The following is a 19,260-nucleotide window of genomic DNA, read 5'->3' as shown; positions in this document are numbered from 1 at the left end:
AATCTGGCATGGCAGATTGTGGTAAGTAATTATATATACCGATTAAAAGATGTAATATGCACTGAGCAAAAGCAAAAAGAAAACTCCATTTGATACAGCCAGTGAACACAGACAATTAAGAAGTCAAGTAGATGAGCACCGACAAAGATACTGAACTTTGTGGAATATGATGGGCAAGATGCCAATTTTTCAGTGGAACAGATTTTGCACAGTATCAGTCAAACTTTTGTTTTATGAAAATCCATGCTACTGTTTCCTAACTGAAATACATGAAGGGCCATTTGCTTTTGCGTTAGGACGAGCTGACGTGAATACATGGGTATGTGCAAACAAGAATGTGACATTAGAGTACTAGTTTACATATATATAGAAGTTGTGTAAATGGCTTTTCTTAAAAGCAATTCACAAGATGTCATATGAGAAATAAAGCTGTGAAGACAGTGTCTTCTGCAATTAAATGTAATAGTGATTATGGGTCAGGATGAATCAGGAGAGCTTGTGTGCCTTCATACACCTCAGTATGTGCACAAGAAAACCCTGAAACAGACTGAGAACATGATAATTTTTGTGACTTTTGCTTGAAGAATAGTTTAAAGAAATAAGACCTAAAGAAAGGAGAGAAATGTAGCAGCAGACCTGTAGAAGAAGTGCTGATTGCAAGGTGCCCTGCTCTGACTTCAAAATGTGTCTAACTAAACAAAATTATTTTTCAAGTCTTCCACAATGTATGTGACTATACAACCAATTTCCCAATCAACTCCCTCCTGAAGGAGGAATGGGAAACCTGAAAATTCCTAGTCTGGCAAATTGAGATGAAGCAAGTCCATGCATGATCCATTCTCACAGCATTTAATCCACAAGTATTTCACTGTGCTTCTGGAGCAGTGTACAACCTCTTCTCAGCTGAGCCCCGTGTTTTATTCATATCTGCTGGAAATTGCTTTCATTTCCGTTGATCTCATTGTTTCTTAAGGCATAAACAAACTGATTGAACTGAAAGCAAACAAAATTACTTTTTGTCTCTGAAAATTGGGAATGTTTGGGTTACTTTTCCTGTCTTGGTACCTTTTTTTTTTACCCTTCATCCCCCATGGTCATGTGTTCTGCCCATTCTTGCAGTGTGGGATTTTCTGTAGCTCTGAATCATGTCCTCTGGATTATGGTAAGAGAAGGTGGTGCTCTGCTGCCAGGATATCGTCACCGGAACAGAACTTGCAAAAATATTGCAAACTAAGAAAGTTCCCATTACTTTTTCAGATGAATATTTCTAAAATATTTGTGCTCAAAGGCTTTAATACTAATTCTGTCCAAAAGCAATGATGCTGAAGTCTACATATTAAATAATAATTGTTATGCAAATTCATGATTTCTGTAGAGAAACATGGGATGTCTAGGAGGTTGTAGCATGGGCAGTGGCAACTGTTTTTTCTTAGGCAGTTTAGTAAGACTTTCAATGTATTTTCATCAAAACCACCTTTCTACTAGGAGAAGCTATCAGCCTTAATTAACTGCAACATATATCCAGCTAAAATTAATTCTCCCCAAATTCACAGTCTCTTCACTTAAATTAGTTGTAGAATATTATATTCCCAGGCTATTATGCCATCCTTGCTCTTCTGCGTGGGCATTATGTGGATACAACTGTGGTCTTATTCCATAGAAAAAGAATTTCAACAGAAGGGCAACACTGCAGCTTGGAAGAGGAACAAATAGTTTCCTCTCTTTCAAAGTGAAGGCAGCCTGTGCCCCTCCACTCCCTGAAAAACCAGTTATCCCAGTTTGAGTTTCTCCAAGTGTACAAGGGCTCCTGTACTGGCCCCATATCTGTGACTTTTTGCTATAATTTGATTTAGTCTATGAGTTCAGAGATTCATCTGAGGGATGAGGAGTCTGCTTGCACAGGACCAAATTGTTCCTCACTTTCCCTCCCCTTGCCCTGTCTTTCCACTTATGCTGTGAAGGCAAGGCAGGGACCTCTTGCAGAGCTTGCACCTCCTGTGTCCCTCCATCCCAAACAGAATCTGGGACTGTATATTGCTGGGGGTGACATGTCTTTGTGAAGTTTGTGTAACATGGAAAAAAGTAACTTGGGTGAAACCTCATATGATATCTCTTAAGGGAACTTCCTCCATGAGTTTTCCAGCAATATTACCCAGCTGGATAAACTGGAAGAGGTGATTGAACATCTGAAATCTCCAGTTCTGCTCCCATATATGGGTCTGGTGCCATCCACTGCCATCAGAACAGCAAGAAGTGTGAGCCTCCACGGGGTTTTTAAAATATTCTAGACATTGAAGATTTTTTTTTTTTCTTTTACTGCTGCTACTTTAGGAGATGAATTTACAGACTCTGGGGCATTTGCCCTTCACAAAACTTGTTTGGTTCTTATATCACTAGGTCAGTGGAATATCAATAGAGTCTTAATGCAGTCTGTCTTTTAGAGTTTCTTTCATTTCTCAGAGCAAAAGTAAATGTCATTCATATTGGCAGGTTGTAATGGGAACATTGAGACACTAGTTTTTAAAAATATACACAGCTTCTTTTAAATAGTCGTTGTCTCTCTCTATGTGTCTTCAGTGTGTCTATAGCAATTACAAGGTTAAATATCCTTAAGATGGTAGAAAAGGTCATTTTGTTGTCTTTTCTACCCCATGCCTCAGTGAAATATTCATGGTACGGCTCAGGTAGTGGGATCGGGTTTAATGTTTCGTTGCATTGCCATCTGTTTTGTTGTTGCAGTTGTTGTTGTTTTTTCCCTTGGAGGGGGGTGAGGGAGCATGGAGACAGCAGTGAGGGTTGCTGGCATATGGGTCCAGACCTGATAAAAAAAAGAGCACTGAATCTACAGGAACAGAGTAGCTCCTTTTATCTGCACTATTTTCTTTTTAACATTAAACGACTTTCTAGTGAAAATGTGCCATTATGCATGTGAATCATCAGTGGTAGATGTAGTAGGCTCTGTGTCTCCTCAAAGGCTATGAAGCCACATTAAAGTAGGCTTTTATATTATATGTAAAGTTCATTTGCATGACTTAGCGCAGACATTGAAATCCAGCTCCTCACTGAGACAAATGGCATTAACAAGTTCTAGGGGTGGATGCAGTAGAGTTTTCCAGAGTATTGTGGTGGCTCAGTGGCAAAGGGCAGCACAGAGAAAGGCTAAACCTGCAAGGGGATTCAGAGCACCCAGAGGGCTTTTCTGCAGGTGCCTGAGTCCCTTGGCCACAGCCAGCCCCCCCCCAGCTGGTGGTGGCACTCACCCCCCTGCCACAGACATGGGGACACCACAGTGACACAGAGACCTGGAGGGGCAGGGTGAGTTTCTCTACAATGTGTTTCTCATAAATGAGTTTTAAGCTCTTTTGTGACTTTATTTTTACTATAATGAGGGTATTTGGCCCATAAAGTTTCACCAGGATTTTTCAAATCCTTTTTGATCATCTTGCTCTTTTTCAGCATTTCCCTCTTACTGCTGTAGATTTAAATGTCATGACATTTTAAACATGACTTATTATAACAAAACAGTATATAAAACAATATGCTGCATAATAAATGCAGCCGTATTTTTTTGAGTGAATGTTAAATGAGAGCAATTTATTCCTCAACCTATTTTAGTACCTACTTACTAGAGGGTATTGGCTGCCTAAATCCCTGGGAGGCAATCTCGGAGGCGAGGTAGCCTTGCACATGCAAGCTAAAGAAGTATTTGAGGGATACCTGGGGGAAAAGCCTGTCCTGGGGATGTAGCTTTATCCAGGAGTGCCGTGATCCTGAGCACTGTAGGGAAAGCAGACAGGATGATCCTGGGAAGGTCTGTTGGCGGGTGAGGGGTCTCCTGAGAGGCACAGACAAAAGCAGGCTTTGAAACCCCAGTGGTTCACCTCAAATACGTGGTATGTGTCATTTTAGACATCTGAAGTCTCCTTGAAATCCCCCTACAATCAGTGGAGAGAGTGACTCAGAGGATGAGTTACTCCAGAATGCATTGGTAGAATGTTTTCATCTTAATTTCGGAAAGTGTTGGTGAGGGAGAGGATTTCTTTTTTTAATAGGAACAAGATAATTCCCCAGAAAAGAAGAGATCTCCTCTGACCGCTGTGGGATCTTCCTGCAAGACCCAGAGATGTAGTGAGAACAGAGAAACGTCCCCCAGGAGGTGGGGGCATGCTCATATTCCCCTGTGCAGTGAACTTGTTCTGTGCTGATGCCGTAGGACCTGCAGCTGATATCCTTTGTGCTGTCAGAAAAAGACAAAGAAAGCAAATAAACCAAATCAACCTCCCTAACACACATGTGTCTTCCTTGGCATGTCATGAATCTTATTGAGTGTGCTCAGGGTATAGTAAATATTTGTCTAAAGTTAAGAAGATTAGTAAGGGAAGTTCTGACTTTGAAACTCCCTGCAGCAGGAGCCAGAATACATCAGCCTGATACAGGCACCTCGAGGTTATCTCTGCTCTTGGAGTGGGACATGCACATCTCTCTGCAGCTCTGACCTTCTGGGGAGAGGCTTTCAGTCAAGTAATACATGCACCTGCATGAAATTTTTGAATCACTGACTCTATCCTTGATTAAAGTGCTTTTCCTTGATTAAAAATAGCCTTTTTCCAAATGAGTAATGTTGCATGGCAGGCTGTGAACGCAGGATAAGGTTTCCTCCAACATTATCGCATTTATGACATTGCCATTTCTTACCCAGGTCTTTACGCAACACGTTTCTCTTGTGCAGACAGCCCTCTGTAGCCAATGTCATTAGGAACCTCCCCACAATAATCTACCTTTTCTTCCCAGGTGAGGAAGATTATAGAGGTGTCTCTAACATTATCTGCTAACTAGGAGGATAATGAGCATGGTGAAAATGTATCTAAACACTTCTATATATTCTTGCCTGGATTCATATCAGGTTGTAAATAGCAGTTCCCCAAGCCTTTGGCAGGACTTCTTACCCCAGTGGATATTCCTTCAAGTATCTCCTTTGTAATGTGCTCACTTTCCAAGAATTTTATCTCGGTTGTAGCCAAACTGGAAGTCTGTCAACATTTGAGCTCTTCAGAGTGAAATCTACATATTTCACCAAATGGCAAATGTGCTTTCTATACAACTGTCATTCTGCTTGTGGGCTTACTTGTCTTTCATACTTTCAAAAGCAAATTTCTTAAGATACCTTTTACATTTATTCTCTTTTTTATCATTTTTGTATTCAGAATTGTTAGAAACTAGGGTTTGCAGAGTTTAGTTTAGCAAAGCACTTAAACGTATACCCTTAAGGGTTTTACTTAACCTTTATGTGTGTTTTCACAAAATTCTCTTCATCTAAGTGCTTTGCTAAAAAGGGATGCAGTTATTCATATGTCCATGTGAAGTGTGAGGTTCAAGTCTTTCCCCAAAGCACGACAATAAAACTGAAAAAAATATTTGCAGTCACTATGACAAAGAGGGGGAAAAACCACCACTCTCTTAAACACAGCTTTGATAAACTGAGGTTTCCAATGGAATATATGCTTTGCAGCAATAATATCAGCAGCTGTGAGGTAGCAGCATATTTCATGTAGCAGCGGTAAAACAATTGGAGAAGGATTTTCCAGTAGATAGTTAAAAAATTGTCTCATATAGAAGGCAGACAATTTAGGCTTCTTTTTCGTCTCCTTAAAAAATTCAGATTTAACGCAGCAAGTAAAAACCACCCCAAAATCAGGGATTTCTGATTCATGCAAATGCAGATATCTGTATGATATAGAATCATAAGCAAAGTCAGCAGATGAGAAAATTATAGGATGTGTTTTTTTCTGCAGTGTTCACTGTAAATTAGAGCAATTAAATTACAGCAGTTTTGTAGCTGTAATTAAATATAGAGATGGGCTCAGAGATGTGGAAAGCACTGAACTGCCAGAGCTGCTCAGGCTGCAAGTGGCAGCAATGGTGAAAGGGGCTTGGAAAGGGGTCCTGATCCCACAGCAGCTGATGGGGGGCAGACAGGACTCTAGCACTGCATCAACACATCTCGTAGGTGGTCTCTTGTGTGGTCAAGGGGGAGCCTGCCACGCTTGTTCTCTGCCTGTGTTTTTGCCTTTCCTGGGGCCCTGACCAAAACAGCTGCAGGGGGGATGCCCAGCTGGCACATGACCTGGGTTGGGAGCTCCTGCAATGATTTCCCCCAGGTAGGTAAACTGGGATATATAAGGCCACGTGATTGCAGAATCCCTGAGAAGTGAAACTGCTGTGTTTCATCCATTAATCTTTCATTTTACATTGCTAGTCAAGTCGAGACTTGAGCCACAACTGAAGGCAAATGGGATGGAGGCAGGAGGCTTGGACTGGCAGAGGAGCTGCCCACAAAAAAGCTCACACTCCCTTCACCAAGACAGCAGAGAGTGAGGAAAGGCTGGAGCATAGTGGGAGGTACAGATAATGGCAGTAAATGTATTTAATTACATTGTGGGAGAGGTGGAAATGAAGTCTTCCTGGGAGGTTATAAGCTAAATACAAAGATAAGTGAAAGGAAAGAAAGCACTGGCGGAAAAGAGCAAGGAAGACAAGACCAGGGAGAAGTGGGCAAAGAAAGCTATTCAGGAGTTAAGTTGATGTAAAAGCAGTACAAGAGGAGGCTTAGATGGCTGGAAGTCATTACTCATCACCAGGACAAGGAGGCCCTTAGGAGGTACAGCCAGCCCAGCCCTTGAGTTTTTCTCCCACATGGTGGATGCTTGTGCAAGAAGAGGGGCAGGGATGTGCTGTGGTGTGTGTTGATCGTGGCTCTGGGGCCATAAGGGAGTTGGAGGAGGAGGTACATGCAGCAGCCCTTTGTCTTCAGTCTCTGGAAAAGGGTTGCTACTGGAGAGGAGAGATGAGAGTTTCAGCCTCCTCATGGTTCATGTGTTAATCTCATGCTGAAATATCACTCTGCAGATTTCACCCAAGTGTAGGATTTAAGTATGGAAAAGATGATTGTGTATCCCAAGGTGTATTGGTAATAATGAACACCAGCAGCTGGGTAATGCCTAATCTCTCATTCAAGCTGCTGGCAAATATTCATTCTTTTTTTGTTAGCTGCTGGGTTTGATAATATTATATTTTATAATAGCTGAAGCAGCTGAGTTTTGTTATGTTGCTGCAGTTTGGTGTAATTATTCTCCATCACTGTAATTTTTCTTTTAGTTAAATGCATTGAAGGTTATAAACTGTTAACTATCAACTGTAAATATTCATGGGCAGTGAGAATAGTTCTAACTACCATAAAAGCTTTTTCCCAGTACTGTTGGCTAGTGCTCTATATTTACACAGGTTGCTTTTCTCATGGTGTTATGGCATAAGTAGAACAAACCATAATATGCAAACAACAGCCACTCATAGATCCATGTCCCCTATAGTCTGCTATGTTGAGAATTCTGGGCTCTTCCACAAAGGGCAAGAAGGAGAGGTTCCCCAATGTGAATGTGCTATAAAACAATATTGTGTTTCCCTTAAGAATTGCAGTGATAAAAACATAGACCATTCTGCAGCAGTAGCAACTTTAATAAAATAACATAAAGCACAGCTGTCAGGTCTGCCAGCATCTCACACTGGGAGACATGAGTGAGAAAATGAACACTTTTCACAAGCAGAAATATTCAAAGAGCTCCACTGTTTACATGTAATCAAGACTGACAGTCATAGATTCTCGGTGGAAGAGCATTTTCTGCTTGAGGTGAAAGAAGAGGATAATTTATCAGGAAGCCCAAGAAGTCAGACATCAGTAATGATCTGCTTGAAGAAGGGCATATCTTAGAAATAGCACATTTATTTGTACTGCAAGGCAAGAAGATGTTCTAAGTTATAAACAAGAGTCTTAGTGCTTGAAGAATGTTGAACAGATACAGTGTGTAATTTGCTGGGCAACTGCGATTAGAGAATTGAGTAATGTGTGTCTTGGTGCTTGTTCAGAATATTAAAAGAAAAACTTAGCACAATGGATATTGTCTAAAAGAGCTGTTCATGCTCTCTCATCCTGTTCTCTCCTTTTAGAGTTATCTGAGCTATGCTGATCTGGTTGCTTACTCTCTTGTTAATGTTAATGATTCTGAGACACTTCTGTAATACAACAACAGGTTTGGCTTCACAGAATTTGGGGCTTACTGAGTGTTGCAGTTGGTTGTTTGACATTCTCAGTGTGTCCACGATATCTGGGTGCACCTTTTCAGTACGAGAGGTGTGTGATGCCTGCGCAGAGAGCAGGCTGAGGCTGGGGAGCCAGGGCTGCTGAAGGAGGCTGGGATTCCAGGAAAGTTCCAGGATTCATTGCTGCTCCCCATATATCTGTTTTAACCTTAAGTCAAAGATTGATTATTTTTAAAGGTTAGCTGTTATGTACCAAAAGAAACCCTCGCCTTTGCCAACTCTGAGAAGTCACTGTGGTCTGCAGCCTCACAGTTTTAATTTAGACAACAACAACAGCCATTGTAGGTTAAGCCTCCTTATTACTACTCACTTCAGTTTCTTCAAACTAGAAAAAAAAAATTCACAAGCTATGAGTCACACCCCCACTTTACCGGTCTCCTACTGGAGTCAGCTCTCACCTGGGCTGTGCAGAAAAAGGATAGCAAGGGAGAACAGCAGCCAAATCATGTCACTAAAAGCAATTCTTGCAGGTTAAACAAGGAGACCTTGAGGAACAGGGGCTGCCCTCCCTTACCTTCTAACTGTTGCCTGCTGTATCTCCTGCTGGTGCTGGGTCAAATGAGCAAGACACTGCTTTTCTCAGAAAACAGCTCACACCTCAGTCAGACAATTGATTTACCACCACTCACCTTGTCCTGGTGCATCCTCTTGTGAAGTGTGAGCACTCCCAGTCCATGAGAAGTACAGGATGATGTATGCTCTTCCTGATATCTCCCTCTCATTGCCAGGTCAGCTGTGGTACCCACCCACCACATCAGTGTGTACACTGGGTGAGAGCAGGCACATGCACACAAAGGGTGCCTGTTGACAGTGTGTACACTGTTCCACTTCCTGGCTGTTAAATCTTTCTCTCTAATTCTGTACAAGATGGATTTATAACACACCTAGTGCTAATGTAACAATGAAGATTAGTCCTTTACTAGTGGAACAGTAATACGCTTTAATTTGCCTACAGCTACTGTATTGTATTGGCATGAAAGGAAATAGCTTTCTAATGCAGCTTCATCTGCTGAGCAGGGAGAAATCTGCGCTGCAGAATGTAAAACTACATAGGACTATAGCTGGCAGCAAGACTCAAAACAGGAGAAACACAGCACAAGTAAAAGTATTTGTGAGTTGGAGGTATGCTAACAATCCTAGTTTATTGCTAAAGATGCCATATACAGTTATGCAGTTTGCTTGGCAGGTTCATGATTGCTCCATCTTTTTCACCACTTCATCTTCTCTACAAAAATTTGTCCTGGAATAAAAGGTGTAAATTCATTAGTTTCCAACTTTGTTTGTGACATTAACAAAAAGTGGATATTATAAAGTTCCTCAGAAGCTGGTGCTGTTAATACATTCTGTGCTGTGCTCTGTACCTAGAGACACACTGGGAATCTCAACACTTAAGCTGTTAAGCAAATGTTTCTGCTGTCTGTTGTAAATGCACTGTTCACTTGACAAGTGTCAGGCATTCTTTCAATGGACATGTGTACAAATAATCACTCAAGTGCCAGTATTTACTATAAATAGAACTCTCTTCTTCAGGAAAGCAGCAAAACCATCAGCTTCTTCCTTCTTTTTGAGTGGCAAAGGAAAAAATTATCATATTTGGGACAATATCACTTAACACTTACTGCATATGGGATAGAACTTTTTTTTGTGGGCATATTGTGCAAGTTAGATGTAAAAATTATATGTTTCACTTATTTTTTCATCTCTTTTTTCCAATAAATCACCAATTTAATACAATTATGCTTAAAATAACAGCTTTTTTTTCTACAGGGATGTTTCCCACTTTCAACAAGGGCAATGAAGAACTAATAACTGCATGCAGAGAGGGAATCTATCTCTTCTGATGTAAACTGCTGGTGGGAAACTGTCACCACTCTCAACCAGTAACCTTCACCCTCCACCTCTTCATCACCAAGTCCTGCAGACACATGGAATAGTTAGAATGGTTGTGTACAGACATGCCCTGAATTTGACATTAAAACTGGAAAAAAAATATTAACAGATTTTTTTTTTCTTCTTTCTCCCTCAAAAAGTTGCAACGACATGACAAAGAGGATTCCCCTGACAAGTGGAGGACAGAAGAGGAAATGGCAGCTGAAGCAGCAATTCTGAAGAAGTATTTTCAGGAAAATTAGAGGTAAAAATTTATACATTGACTTACTCCTGCAACACCCAATACTCTGCTCAAGCCTCCAAGGGCAGCTTGAGGACAGAGGGGGAATATGTAGAATGGAACAAAGAAAACCAAAGCTTTTAGGTTGTATTCTTTCCAAAAGGACACAGCACTCCAACAGTGGCTGAAATAACATGCTCCTTCTTGAACAAATCAGCACCATCCTAGAGCATTTTATTTCCAGACAGCAAAAAAAAGAGTGTATCTGGAAATTAGAATCATCAGTATTTACTTAAGAGGAGTGTCTAACCTAACATATCCTCCCTCTGGTTTTAAAACTGAAAATAGGCCTGGTACCTCTATGAAGAGCTAAAAACTGGTGTGTCTGTGCATAACCAGATATGCATATGCGCCTATATGTACAAAATCCCAGCAGAATCCATATTATAGAGTGTTGTAAGCAAACTTAATCTATCAAATCTTAAATCATCTGATCAGTTCAACTTTTAAAATTAAGCCTGCTGGAAAACTGCCTGTTCTGCTAAATTTTCCACTGGCCCTAGAAGAAAAAAAGATTTGCAGGGAGGATTAGAAAACAGAAAACACTTGGCAAACACTAACACTGGTGCTCTAGAAATTGAGAGTTTTTCATTTTGTACTTGGAGTCCCAGAAGCCAGATTCTTGCAGCAGAAATGAACTGGCCCCCGGAGATCAATATGAGTTACGCTGGGATGTGCGCTGCAGCAGGGATGCCAAAAGCTCCCTCTCCCCTGTTCCCCATATGTTGTTTGCCATCACCCAGCACTCTCATTTCTCTGTCATTTCTGACTGTTTCATATTTTTTCCTCTCAAGAACCAAAATCCCATAAATATCCCTCCTTTCTGCCCGTGACTCACCGCTTGCAGCCCAGCTTGAGAAATCTTGAGCTGAACTGCACGTTGTGCACGTGGCACACTTATGTGGCAGCTCCCATCTCCTGTCCCATTCTGCCATCTCCGTTTGGATGACATTTTGGATGACTCCATTTGGAGTCCATCAGACTTCCCTTTCCATTTTTCCTTGCATGATGACCATGCTCTTGTCTTCTCCAGCCAAACTGGCTGTGCCAACCCTTCTGCAGACTGGCATGGAAAAAGCTGTGTAACACACGTAATTCCCATCTACAAAGGAAATCTGTCCTCAGCAGCTGGGACCTAGGGACCTCCAGGGTTTGGAGCAGCAGGGTTTGGACTACACAGTCAGGTTTCTGCAGTGGCTGCTGGAGTTGTGTTTAGACACCCACTTTTCACCTTCTCAGAAATATGCTCCTCAAAAATGAATTACTCAGCCAGAAAGAGCATATCCTTAGGTAATGCATGTGTAAGCACTCTTCTCTACTAGCAGAGACATTATGAAGTGCTTCATCTATGGCACAGCAACAAATGAGCAGTACTTAGGATAAAATGGCACGTCCCTATTCCAATGTGATATTATTTTCCATTATTTATTTGGTAGTTTGGGGGGATTTTTTTTTTTGGTCTGGTCTGAAATGAGGTGGAAATGCTTTTTTTCTAGAGATTCTTAAAGGGGTTGCAATTAAATCCCCACATATTAATAAAATGTTCTTTATCTCTACTGATACTAAACGCAAAGCTGGATAGATGGTGTAAATTCATTCCTGCAAGGAAATTCCTGTGGCTGAACATCTATTTCCATTTATTATGAAAATAAATCAGCATGTGTCTGCGTGGATGACCTCTTGATAAGTTTCCCATGATGTAAAGGTCATTACCTTTCCTAGAACAAACTGGGAAATTAAATCTTTCTGGCATCATTATCATGAGAGTATTGTGCCTAGTACAGGCAGTCCTTCCAACCCTTCATTCCCAACACAAGGCATCACTGTCAATCTCTTCTCCCTGACATTGTTTTGCTCCTGAGGTTTAAGGCTCTGAACCTGAGGTAAAGGTGTATCTGAGCACCTTCTGCATTTCTCGACCTTTATCTACTCTCTTAACCTTGCTTCTAAAGTGATGAAGATTGAAAGCTTTTGGCAAATTAGCAAGGTTATATGCATCCTTCTTCAAAGCTATTTTTGTATTTCACCTACAAAGGATTTATTTAGCCATTTATAGGTTTACCCGAATGCCACTTGACTTGAGGTTTTTTTCATGCAGCACAGGGAAAGTCAGAAAGAGCTGAATGTGGGTGTTCTGGAGCCAATAAATAGCAATTTTTAAGGCCTCATGCATTATTATATTTTCTCTTGTTCAAAGTAGCCCAGCTCAGCTAGATTAGCCTGGACAGACTGAGCTGTGTTTCAGAGCTTTTCCAGCTACCCTTACATTTATCACAAGTCCTTCACCACCTGTCACAACTCCTACAGAACTTGACTAGGCACAGTAGCACCTTTTACCTGTATTTATAGACTGTCTGATCAAGAAGGACTTGCAGGTGCCTTTTCTTTTTCCTAAGAAATACTTGAATAAGGCAAGAAGCTCTCGATTCTCTCCCTACTGCATTTGCTGGTGCTGATCCCTCTTGGCTGGTTGACTAACTACAGTTGAGTGCTTCTACATCAGTCCCGAGATGATCCAAAATATCCACCCACTTGCTTAAAGAAGTGAACCCATTTAGCCTAGCTAAGTTTACACCCTTGAGAAAATGCTTATCTCTAAATAATTTAATCGTGTGTGCAATTGCTTAGAGTGGATGCAACTGAAATCAGTGAGTGAATTGGTGTTTTCTATGTGTTTCTGGTCTTTCACTCTGTGTCCCCCTGCCACTGTATCCTCGTCTCATTAGAAGGACTTGTCACTTCTTGAACACCCCCAGAGAAAAACCTTTCTGGGGACAGGATATTTAATATAGAATGGCCCTAGCTGGTCACTCTCTTGCTTAATACCACCAAGATTTGACCTCTTTATACCTCTTTACAAGCTGTTTCTCGTTCAGTGTTGGCTGTCATATGGTCAGCTGTGTTTGATAACTGATTGCCCTTTGAGGTGGATCCACAGGGAAAGAGTCCTTCCTCAAAGAGCAGGATTTGATGCAGCATCCTAATTTCCAAGCCTATTTTCAGATACGCCTTTTGAATTTTCTAACTATCTATAGCTGGGTGTTTTGATAGTCTGTTTTGTGCATTTTAAATTGCACATGCCAGCAAAAAGGCTAAAGATTAAAAGAGTTACTAACCTTCAGATAGTATGTGAAAAATGTATCTCTTCAAAGGCAGTTTCACTCTGTGTTGTTGTTTCTGAAGGAAGAACCAGGCTTCACAAGTTTCAGTAGAAGTTTTCCTATTTTATGTGTAACTGAAGTAATACTTTTATGCCATTAGAAAAATAGTCATAAGCACAGTGTCAAAATGTCCCTTTGCATAAAGAGGTTGACAGTGATATTCTGTTGCCAAGTGTTTTTGGAGTTACAAGCATTCTATAGCTTTTAATTGCTTAACCATCTGAATATTTTGTGTAATTCAACATGCCAAATTCATGTAAAAATCTCTCCAAATAATGTGTCCTACACATTCTTAACAGGATTTCTGATGTCAGTTCTTCCCCTTTTCCCCAGTCTGGCAATGCTTCTGGGTAACATAGCCATTGCAGCTTTTCAAGAGAGTATAAATTTTATTCTTTTTTTCCCCCACTCATTCTTTGAGAGCACTCATCCTGCCTCCCAGCTGCCTGTTCTGCACCAAGATCTCGGCATGTGTGGAAAGATGCTGTTCTGTTGACTTCAGCAGAGGAATTACCACTGTTAGTAGCAGCAGACCAGAGGGAATTGAAACTGGCAATTTGACTTGCATCTGATATTGCTCCAGCGCCTCTGGAGCATGACAATCCATGCTGCATGCATGAGAGTGAACACCAGAGAAATCCCATCACTTTCCTTAAATTTAGGCCAGTATGAGAAGATGACTTGCAACACCCTTCTTTGCTTGTTTTAAGAAAATCCCCCCTATTATTTCTGGTACTTAAAACTGCATGAAACCACAAAATAATGACTTTACCTTGGAATGGATCCAGGAGAGGATCTGGGGCACATGCTGTGCAGTGAGAACACGCTCTACCCCAGAAGATGCTGTACCTGCAGTGTGGACCACAGGGCAGGTTGTCCCCTGGGTGGGCACAACAGTGACAACACAAGCGTGGTCAGAGGTATTTTCTGCAATAGATGCTACCTGTTGGCAAGCAGAGCCACCACACAGTCATGAAAACATGCTGTGGTGTGGGGAATGGGAGCAGGGAGAAGGGGTGTAGCAAGCAGAGACCCCTCAGTAATTTCAGAGCCTCATTTTATAAGCAGGGCAAATTTTTGAGTGCTTACACTGGATTAGAATCAAGGTGGTTCCTGGTCGTGGGGAATTCCCAGAGAGCCTGGTCTAGGCTGTTCATGGCTGCACTCAGGAGCTGTTTGTGTATAATCCAGAATTAAATACACATCCTAGTAATCGGCTATAGATTTCTCTGCACTCCAGACTTAAGTGTTATTAATTATATCCCCTACTCAGAAGCCTCCAAGAAGCATTAATTAGAAAGCAGGAGCTGGCAGTTTGCTTGTCTATGTGAAACTATTATGACCTGAGAGTGAAGTATAAGTTTCAAAAGAAATGTGTTTTATGAAGGTCACCTTGGAAAACATCATAACAATCTGTCAGGAGAAGAGAATGCAGCACTCCAAGTGTTCATTTCAGTGTGACATTATGCTTTAAGTAGTTGGAAATAGCAAAGAGAAGATGGATCAGATCATAGGGTCTATGCTTTTTCACCCCAAATTCTCTTTTTTCTGCAGTAAGTACATATAAAGTAATCTCTTTGTCATTTCAATGGGACGCAAGGAAAGTTAATATCAACAGAAATCCACAGATAAACATAATCTGGCCCTTGCTGGTATTTTTGAAGTGTGAAACATCCAGATCCTCCACCTCTGCAGTAAGGAGAAGGTTTATACACAGGAATTACATTATCTCTTCAAGGGAAGATAGAAACAGCCAGAAGTGATGCAGCAACTGTGTACAGCAGTGATACCTATGCTGGAAGGCTCAGGGCAAAAGGCTTCCCCAAACAAATGTGGTGTGCTAATGCACAGCCACCTCAGTGTCAAGGTTGATTATTTTTCTGGTTGAAGCATATTATTATTTCTTATGAAAACAAAGCTACAGGAGAGTTAGCCAGAGTTATGAATGAAATGTCTTCCTCTTGTAGGAGGCCAGCATAGGCATAATGTCCCCCTCACACCTATTCCAGGGCTCTGTTTCGAGGCTGTAAGTAGTACTGTGCTGAAAGTTATACATCTCATTCTCTGGACTTTCATTTCCCTATAGGTGTCCATTTAATTCAGCTGTCAAGTACATGAATTCTGTACAGCACTGCTTGGATCCTGTAATTATAGCTCCAGTAGAAACATCAGGGCCAGAGACACAGACAAGATTGTACAGCACAAAGGCAAAGCAGCAAATGGTTACTGGTGGCAAAGAAAGCTGACAGAGAGCCAAATGTTCTCTTAATGTTCTCTTAACCTGCATGTCCAGCAGCCTGAATGCCTACTGGGCCGTCTATCAAATACCAAATATTTTCAGTCTGATCAGTTCCTGATTCATCATTAGGCTCTGTGTGTCACATTGTGTGAGAGGAAAATGGGGAAAGCCAAGCAAAACTGGTGCAAATTGTGTCCCAGGACCTGGGATAAAGGAGCTGAGGTACAGGGCAATGCTGAACTTCAAATAGGCATGATATCAACTGTGGTTAAGTACTTTTATACCCAAACCTCTGCTAAAATGGTGCTAATCTCTTGCCCCCAAAGCTGCCAAAGGATGCACTTACTGAGCAACCAGACCCTCCTTGAAGCAGATTCACAAAACAAGTGCCAAGTGATTCACAGGCTGCCATCAAACTGTCAGTCAGGAGGGGCACACAATGGAAACTGTTGCTCAAAATGCCATCGGAATCGGAAACATATGTTTCAGTGAGAAAAGACAATCAAACAAAGATGTGGGTGGCTGGGGAATTGCAGCCACAACAGCAGCAAGGATCTGAGCCTCATGTGCAGCCCCGGGGAGAGAGTTCGGGGGCCGTGCCCTCGTCTAACAGTCGGGTAACAGCTTTGTGTTTAATAAGCTGAAATAATTTTCCCGGTATTGAAGCCAGCTCTAAACACATTCTGAAGCGAAGGTACAAAACTGAAGATACCAAACCAAAAACCCATTTCATGCTCAATTATTAGCAAAGAGTTGTATCGTGGTATCCTATTGCTGTAGCTGCTGCTTAATAGAACTGCCCAGAGAGACATTCTAACCAGCAACTCGAACGTGACCTCAAAGCTTGAAACCTGCCTTTGTGTGAGTGTCAGTATCCAGGCTGTGTAGGTGGAAAGGCATTAATAACTCCTCCAGTAAGTAGTTATTTGAGAAAGGAAGGGGGTGATGGACGTTGGAAATGTGTTGGATTGAGCGTACTCGAGGCTCTGTTGTTTGCCAGGATGTCAGTCTCTACACAAAACCACAGGTATTGCAGGGGTAAATCCAAATGCCCTGTTTGTGTCAGCACCTGGGGCTCTTGCAAGCCTCCAGTTAATGCTGCAATAGCAATTGTGCTGTGAGCTTGGGCAGGGATTTCACACACAGCTTTCACAGCTGCAATCAGCTGCAGTTGTCAGGCTCTCAGCATTTCTATTTCTCTGCTTCAGGAACACCTTCTAGGTCTGTCATGGCACCTCTTACACCTCCACCAAGAGGAGCACAAATTTGGAGCAGACACAGCAAAAAATACCCCATTCATCCTCCAGCATGTGAGACTGGGGGCATTTTCAGGGTGATGGCCCCCAGTCACTGTTGGGTAATACCTTGGCATTATGCAGAGTCCCCCCACAGGATCAGGGTGGATGAGGATATACAAGAGATGATGGTCTTGAAAGAGTATTTGGAGGAGCTTATATAAGAGATCATGAGCCCCAAAGAATCTTGCGTGAGGTTATTATAGGAAAATAGATTTGAAGAGTAAGAAGCTGGATTTGATGACACAAGATGCCCTTTCTAATCCTTTGTTCCTATGAGCAGCGGTCAACAGAGCTGGGGCTGTGCTGTCTTACTCAGGGACATCAAAGAGGTAGCCTCACTTCATGTTTGTTTTTTGTAAAATGATCCTGACCTCTCTTGGAGGGTGTTTTGTGAGTTAGGAATGAAAAGCACGATGTGAAAGGCAGGCATTAGCATTACTTGGAAGTGAACTTTATTGTAAAAGCAGATAAAAAAAATCAAACAAATGCTCCTCTTTCTTGCTCTGGTAAATAATTTCAAAATAGTTGTGTTGCAAGGATTTTCCCCTTTCTCTGTCACACAGGCTGTAATAGGAGCTGAAATGTGCCGTGTGTGGGTTTAACACTGAACATTTCCTTTTGCCTGTTGCTGTCAGTGTCTCCTGTCGGAACATCCTAATGAGCACCTAAGTCGTTAGTAATAAACAGCCTTACATTTTGTCTTACTAACAAAAATCAAAGATGCTATTATGTGTAACAATCTGTTATGTTTGATATTTCTCAGGTAACAAAGTGTTTGAAACACATCCAATGACATAAGAAAGTCCCCTGAAAGAAAGACCTCATTCTCCAGTTCTCAGTGGCCCTGGAGCTGCAGCTCAACAATTTTATTATGTTCAACAAATATGGGATTCTTCTATGAAAAATTTTATTGGACCTTTGGATATCATCAAGGTTGAATTTCAGCTAAGACAACTAACAGCACTGGTTCAGATATTGCTCTGAGTAGTAACTCATATTTTTCTGAATTGTATACTTGGGAATGAATCTTTTTAAACTGTCCCTCGGCCTAAATTGAAATAAAGTGCTAGCAAAATCAGGTAGCTACTGTGTTTTGGTACATTACAAAGTGTTTACTCCATGTTGTGTGTTTTGTTTAAGTTACTGTATGTGGGCTATTATATCATAAAAAATTAGATCTTTTAGCAATATGACAATTCATATAAACCAAGGCTTTGTTACAGACTAGCCAAGATAAACTTAAAGAGCTGCTGTTTTGTCAGGTGAGTTCTATAACAAGAAATTTAAAGCTTCCTAAGATCTTTCTTTTCTCTGTTCTTTTAATGCATTGTGACAAGTCTTCTGGAGCTTAAGGTGATACAAAACACTTCTGCAAAACAATTAATATGTAAAGTTGCTAATGGGATAGTAATCACATTAGGGTTAAACTGACACAAATAGCTGCTTGCAGCAACAAACAACATGAGTGGGAGCCACCCACGTGGAACAAACTCGTGCCTAGAAATGCTGTGTTTGGGGCCCTGCACAGGAAGAAACCCACCACGGGTTAGTTGTTGATTGCTAACATGTAACAAAGGAGAAGAAGTCAAACAACAGAGGGAAGAGAGAAGAAATAAGCCTGCAAGATATGCATGAAAAGAGAATCTGTAATCTGGAATTGCAGGGAAGTGACAACTGAAGCTTTCTGTGTCCCCTGAAATCAAGATGAAAAACAAAATGCTACCAAGTCTTTCAATAAGAGCCATGCTGAGAGAGGCCATATGGTTCAGACTCTACCTGAGGGCTTGAGGAGGTCAGGGTCAGGTCCCAACCAGAGCCCAGCAGTGCTTTGCATGCCTGACAGCACAGTGTGGTCAGGGTCCAGAACAAATTAAAGTGCTCCATGATAGTCTGTCCTAGAGGGTTGCAACCTGACCCGAGAACTATGAAAATGCACAATGGATGAACTCTAATAATTTTCCTTAACTCTCTCCCTGCTATGTGCTGCAGAGCAATTCAGTCCACTGGTTTGAAGTCTTTACACTAGTCAAATATAAATAGAAACACTAGAACACAATCACTGACGTTTGATTCCAGTTTTTACTGTGGTGCTGTTAAAATATTGCTCCTGAAAAGTCAGTTTGATTCAAAGATTTACCATGACCCAGTGTGGCCCCCAATATCTTCCATTAGCCCTTTTAAAAACTGTACAGATTGTAACACTATTTCTTTTTTCGCACAGAGTAAATGAAAAGTCCA

The 19,260-nt window shown here is 41.4% G+C and overlaps 1 protein-coding gene across 4 annotated transcripts in view; it reads left to right on the top strand.

Annotated features, from left to right (window-relative positions):
- Positions 1 to 18,126, top strand: part of FHIT (fragile histidine triad) — a 553,711-nt gene extending 535,585 nt beyond the window's left edge. For all 4 annotated transcript variants that reach the window (XM_027700943.1, XM_027700944.1, XM_027700946.1 and 1 more), the window contains 2 exons: positions 10,185 to 10,288; positions 17,786 to 18,126. In XM_027700943.1, coding sequence (XP_027556744.1) covers positions 10,185 to 10,286 — 102 coding nt within the window. In that variant the 3' untranslated portion in view covers positions 10,287 to 10,288; positions 17,786 to 18,126. The remainder of the gene's footprint in view (positions 1 to 10,184; positions 10,289 to 17,785) is intronic.
- The last annotated feature ends 1,134 nt before the right edge of the window (positions 18,127 to 19,260 follow it).

The sequence above is a fragment of the Neopelma chrysocephalum genome, unplaced genomic scaffold (assembly GCF_003984885.1).
Source record: "Neopelma chrysocephalum unplaced genomic scaffold, ASM398488v2 Primary Assembly neopelma1_147, whole genome shotgun sequence".
Taxonomy (NCBI): domain Eukaryota; kingdom Metazoa; phylum Chordata; class Aves; order Passeriformes; family Pipridae; genus Neopelma; species Neopelma chrysocephalum.
This window is presented reverse-complemented; position numbering and strand designations above follow the sequence as displayed.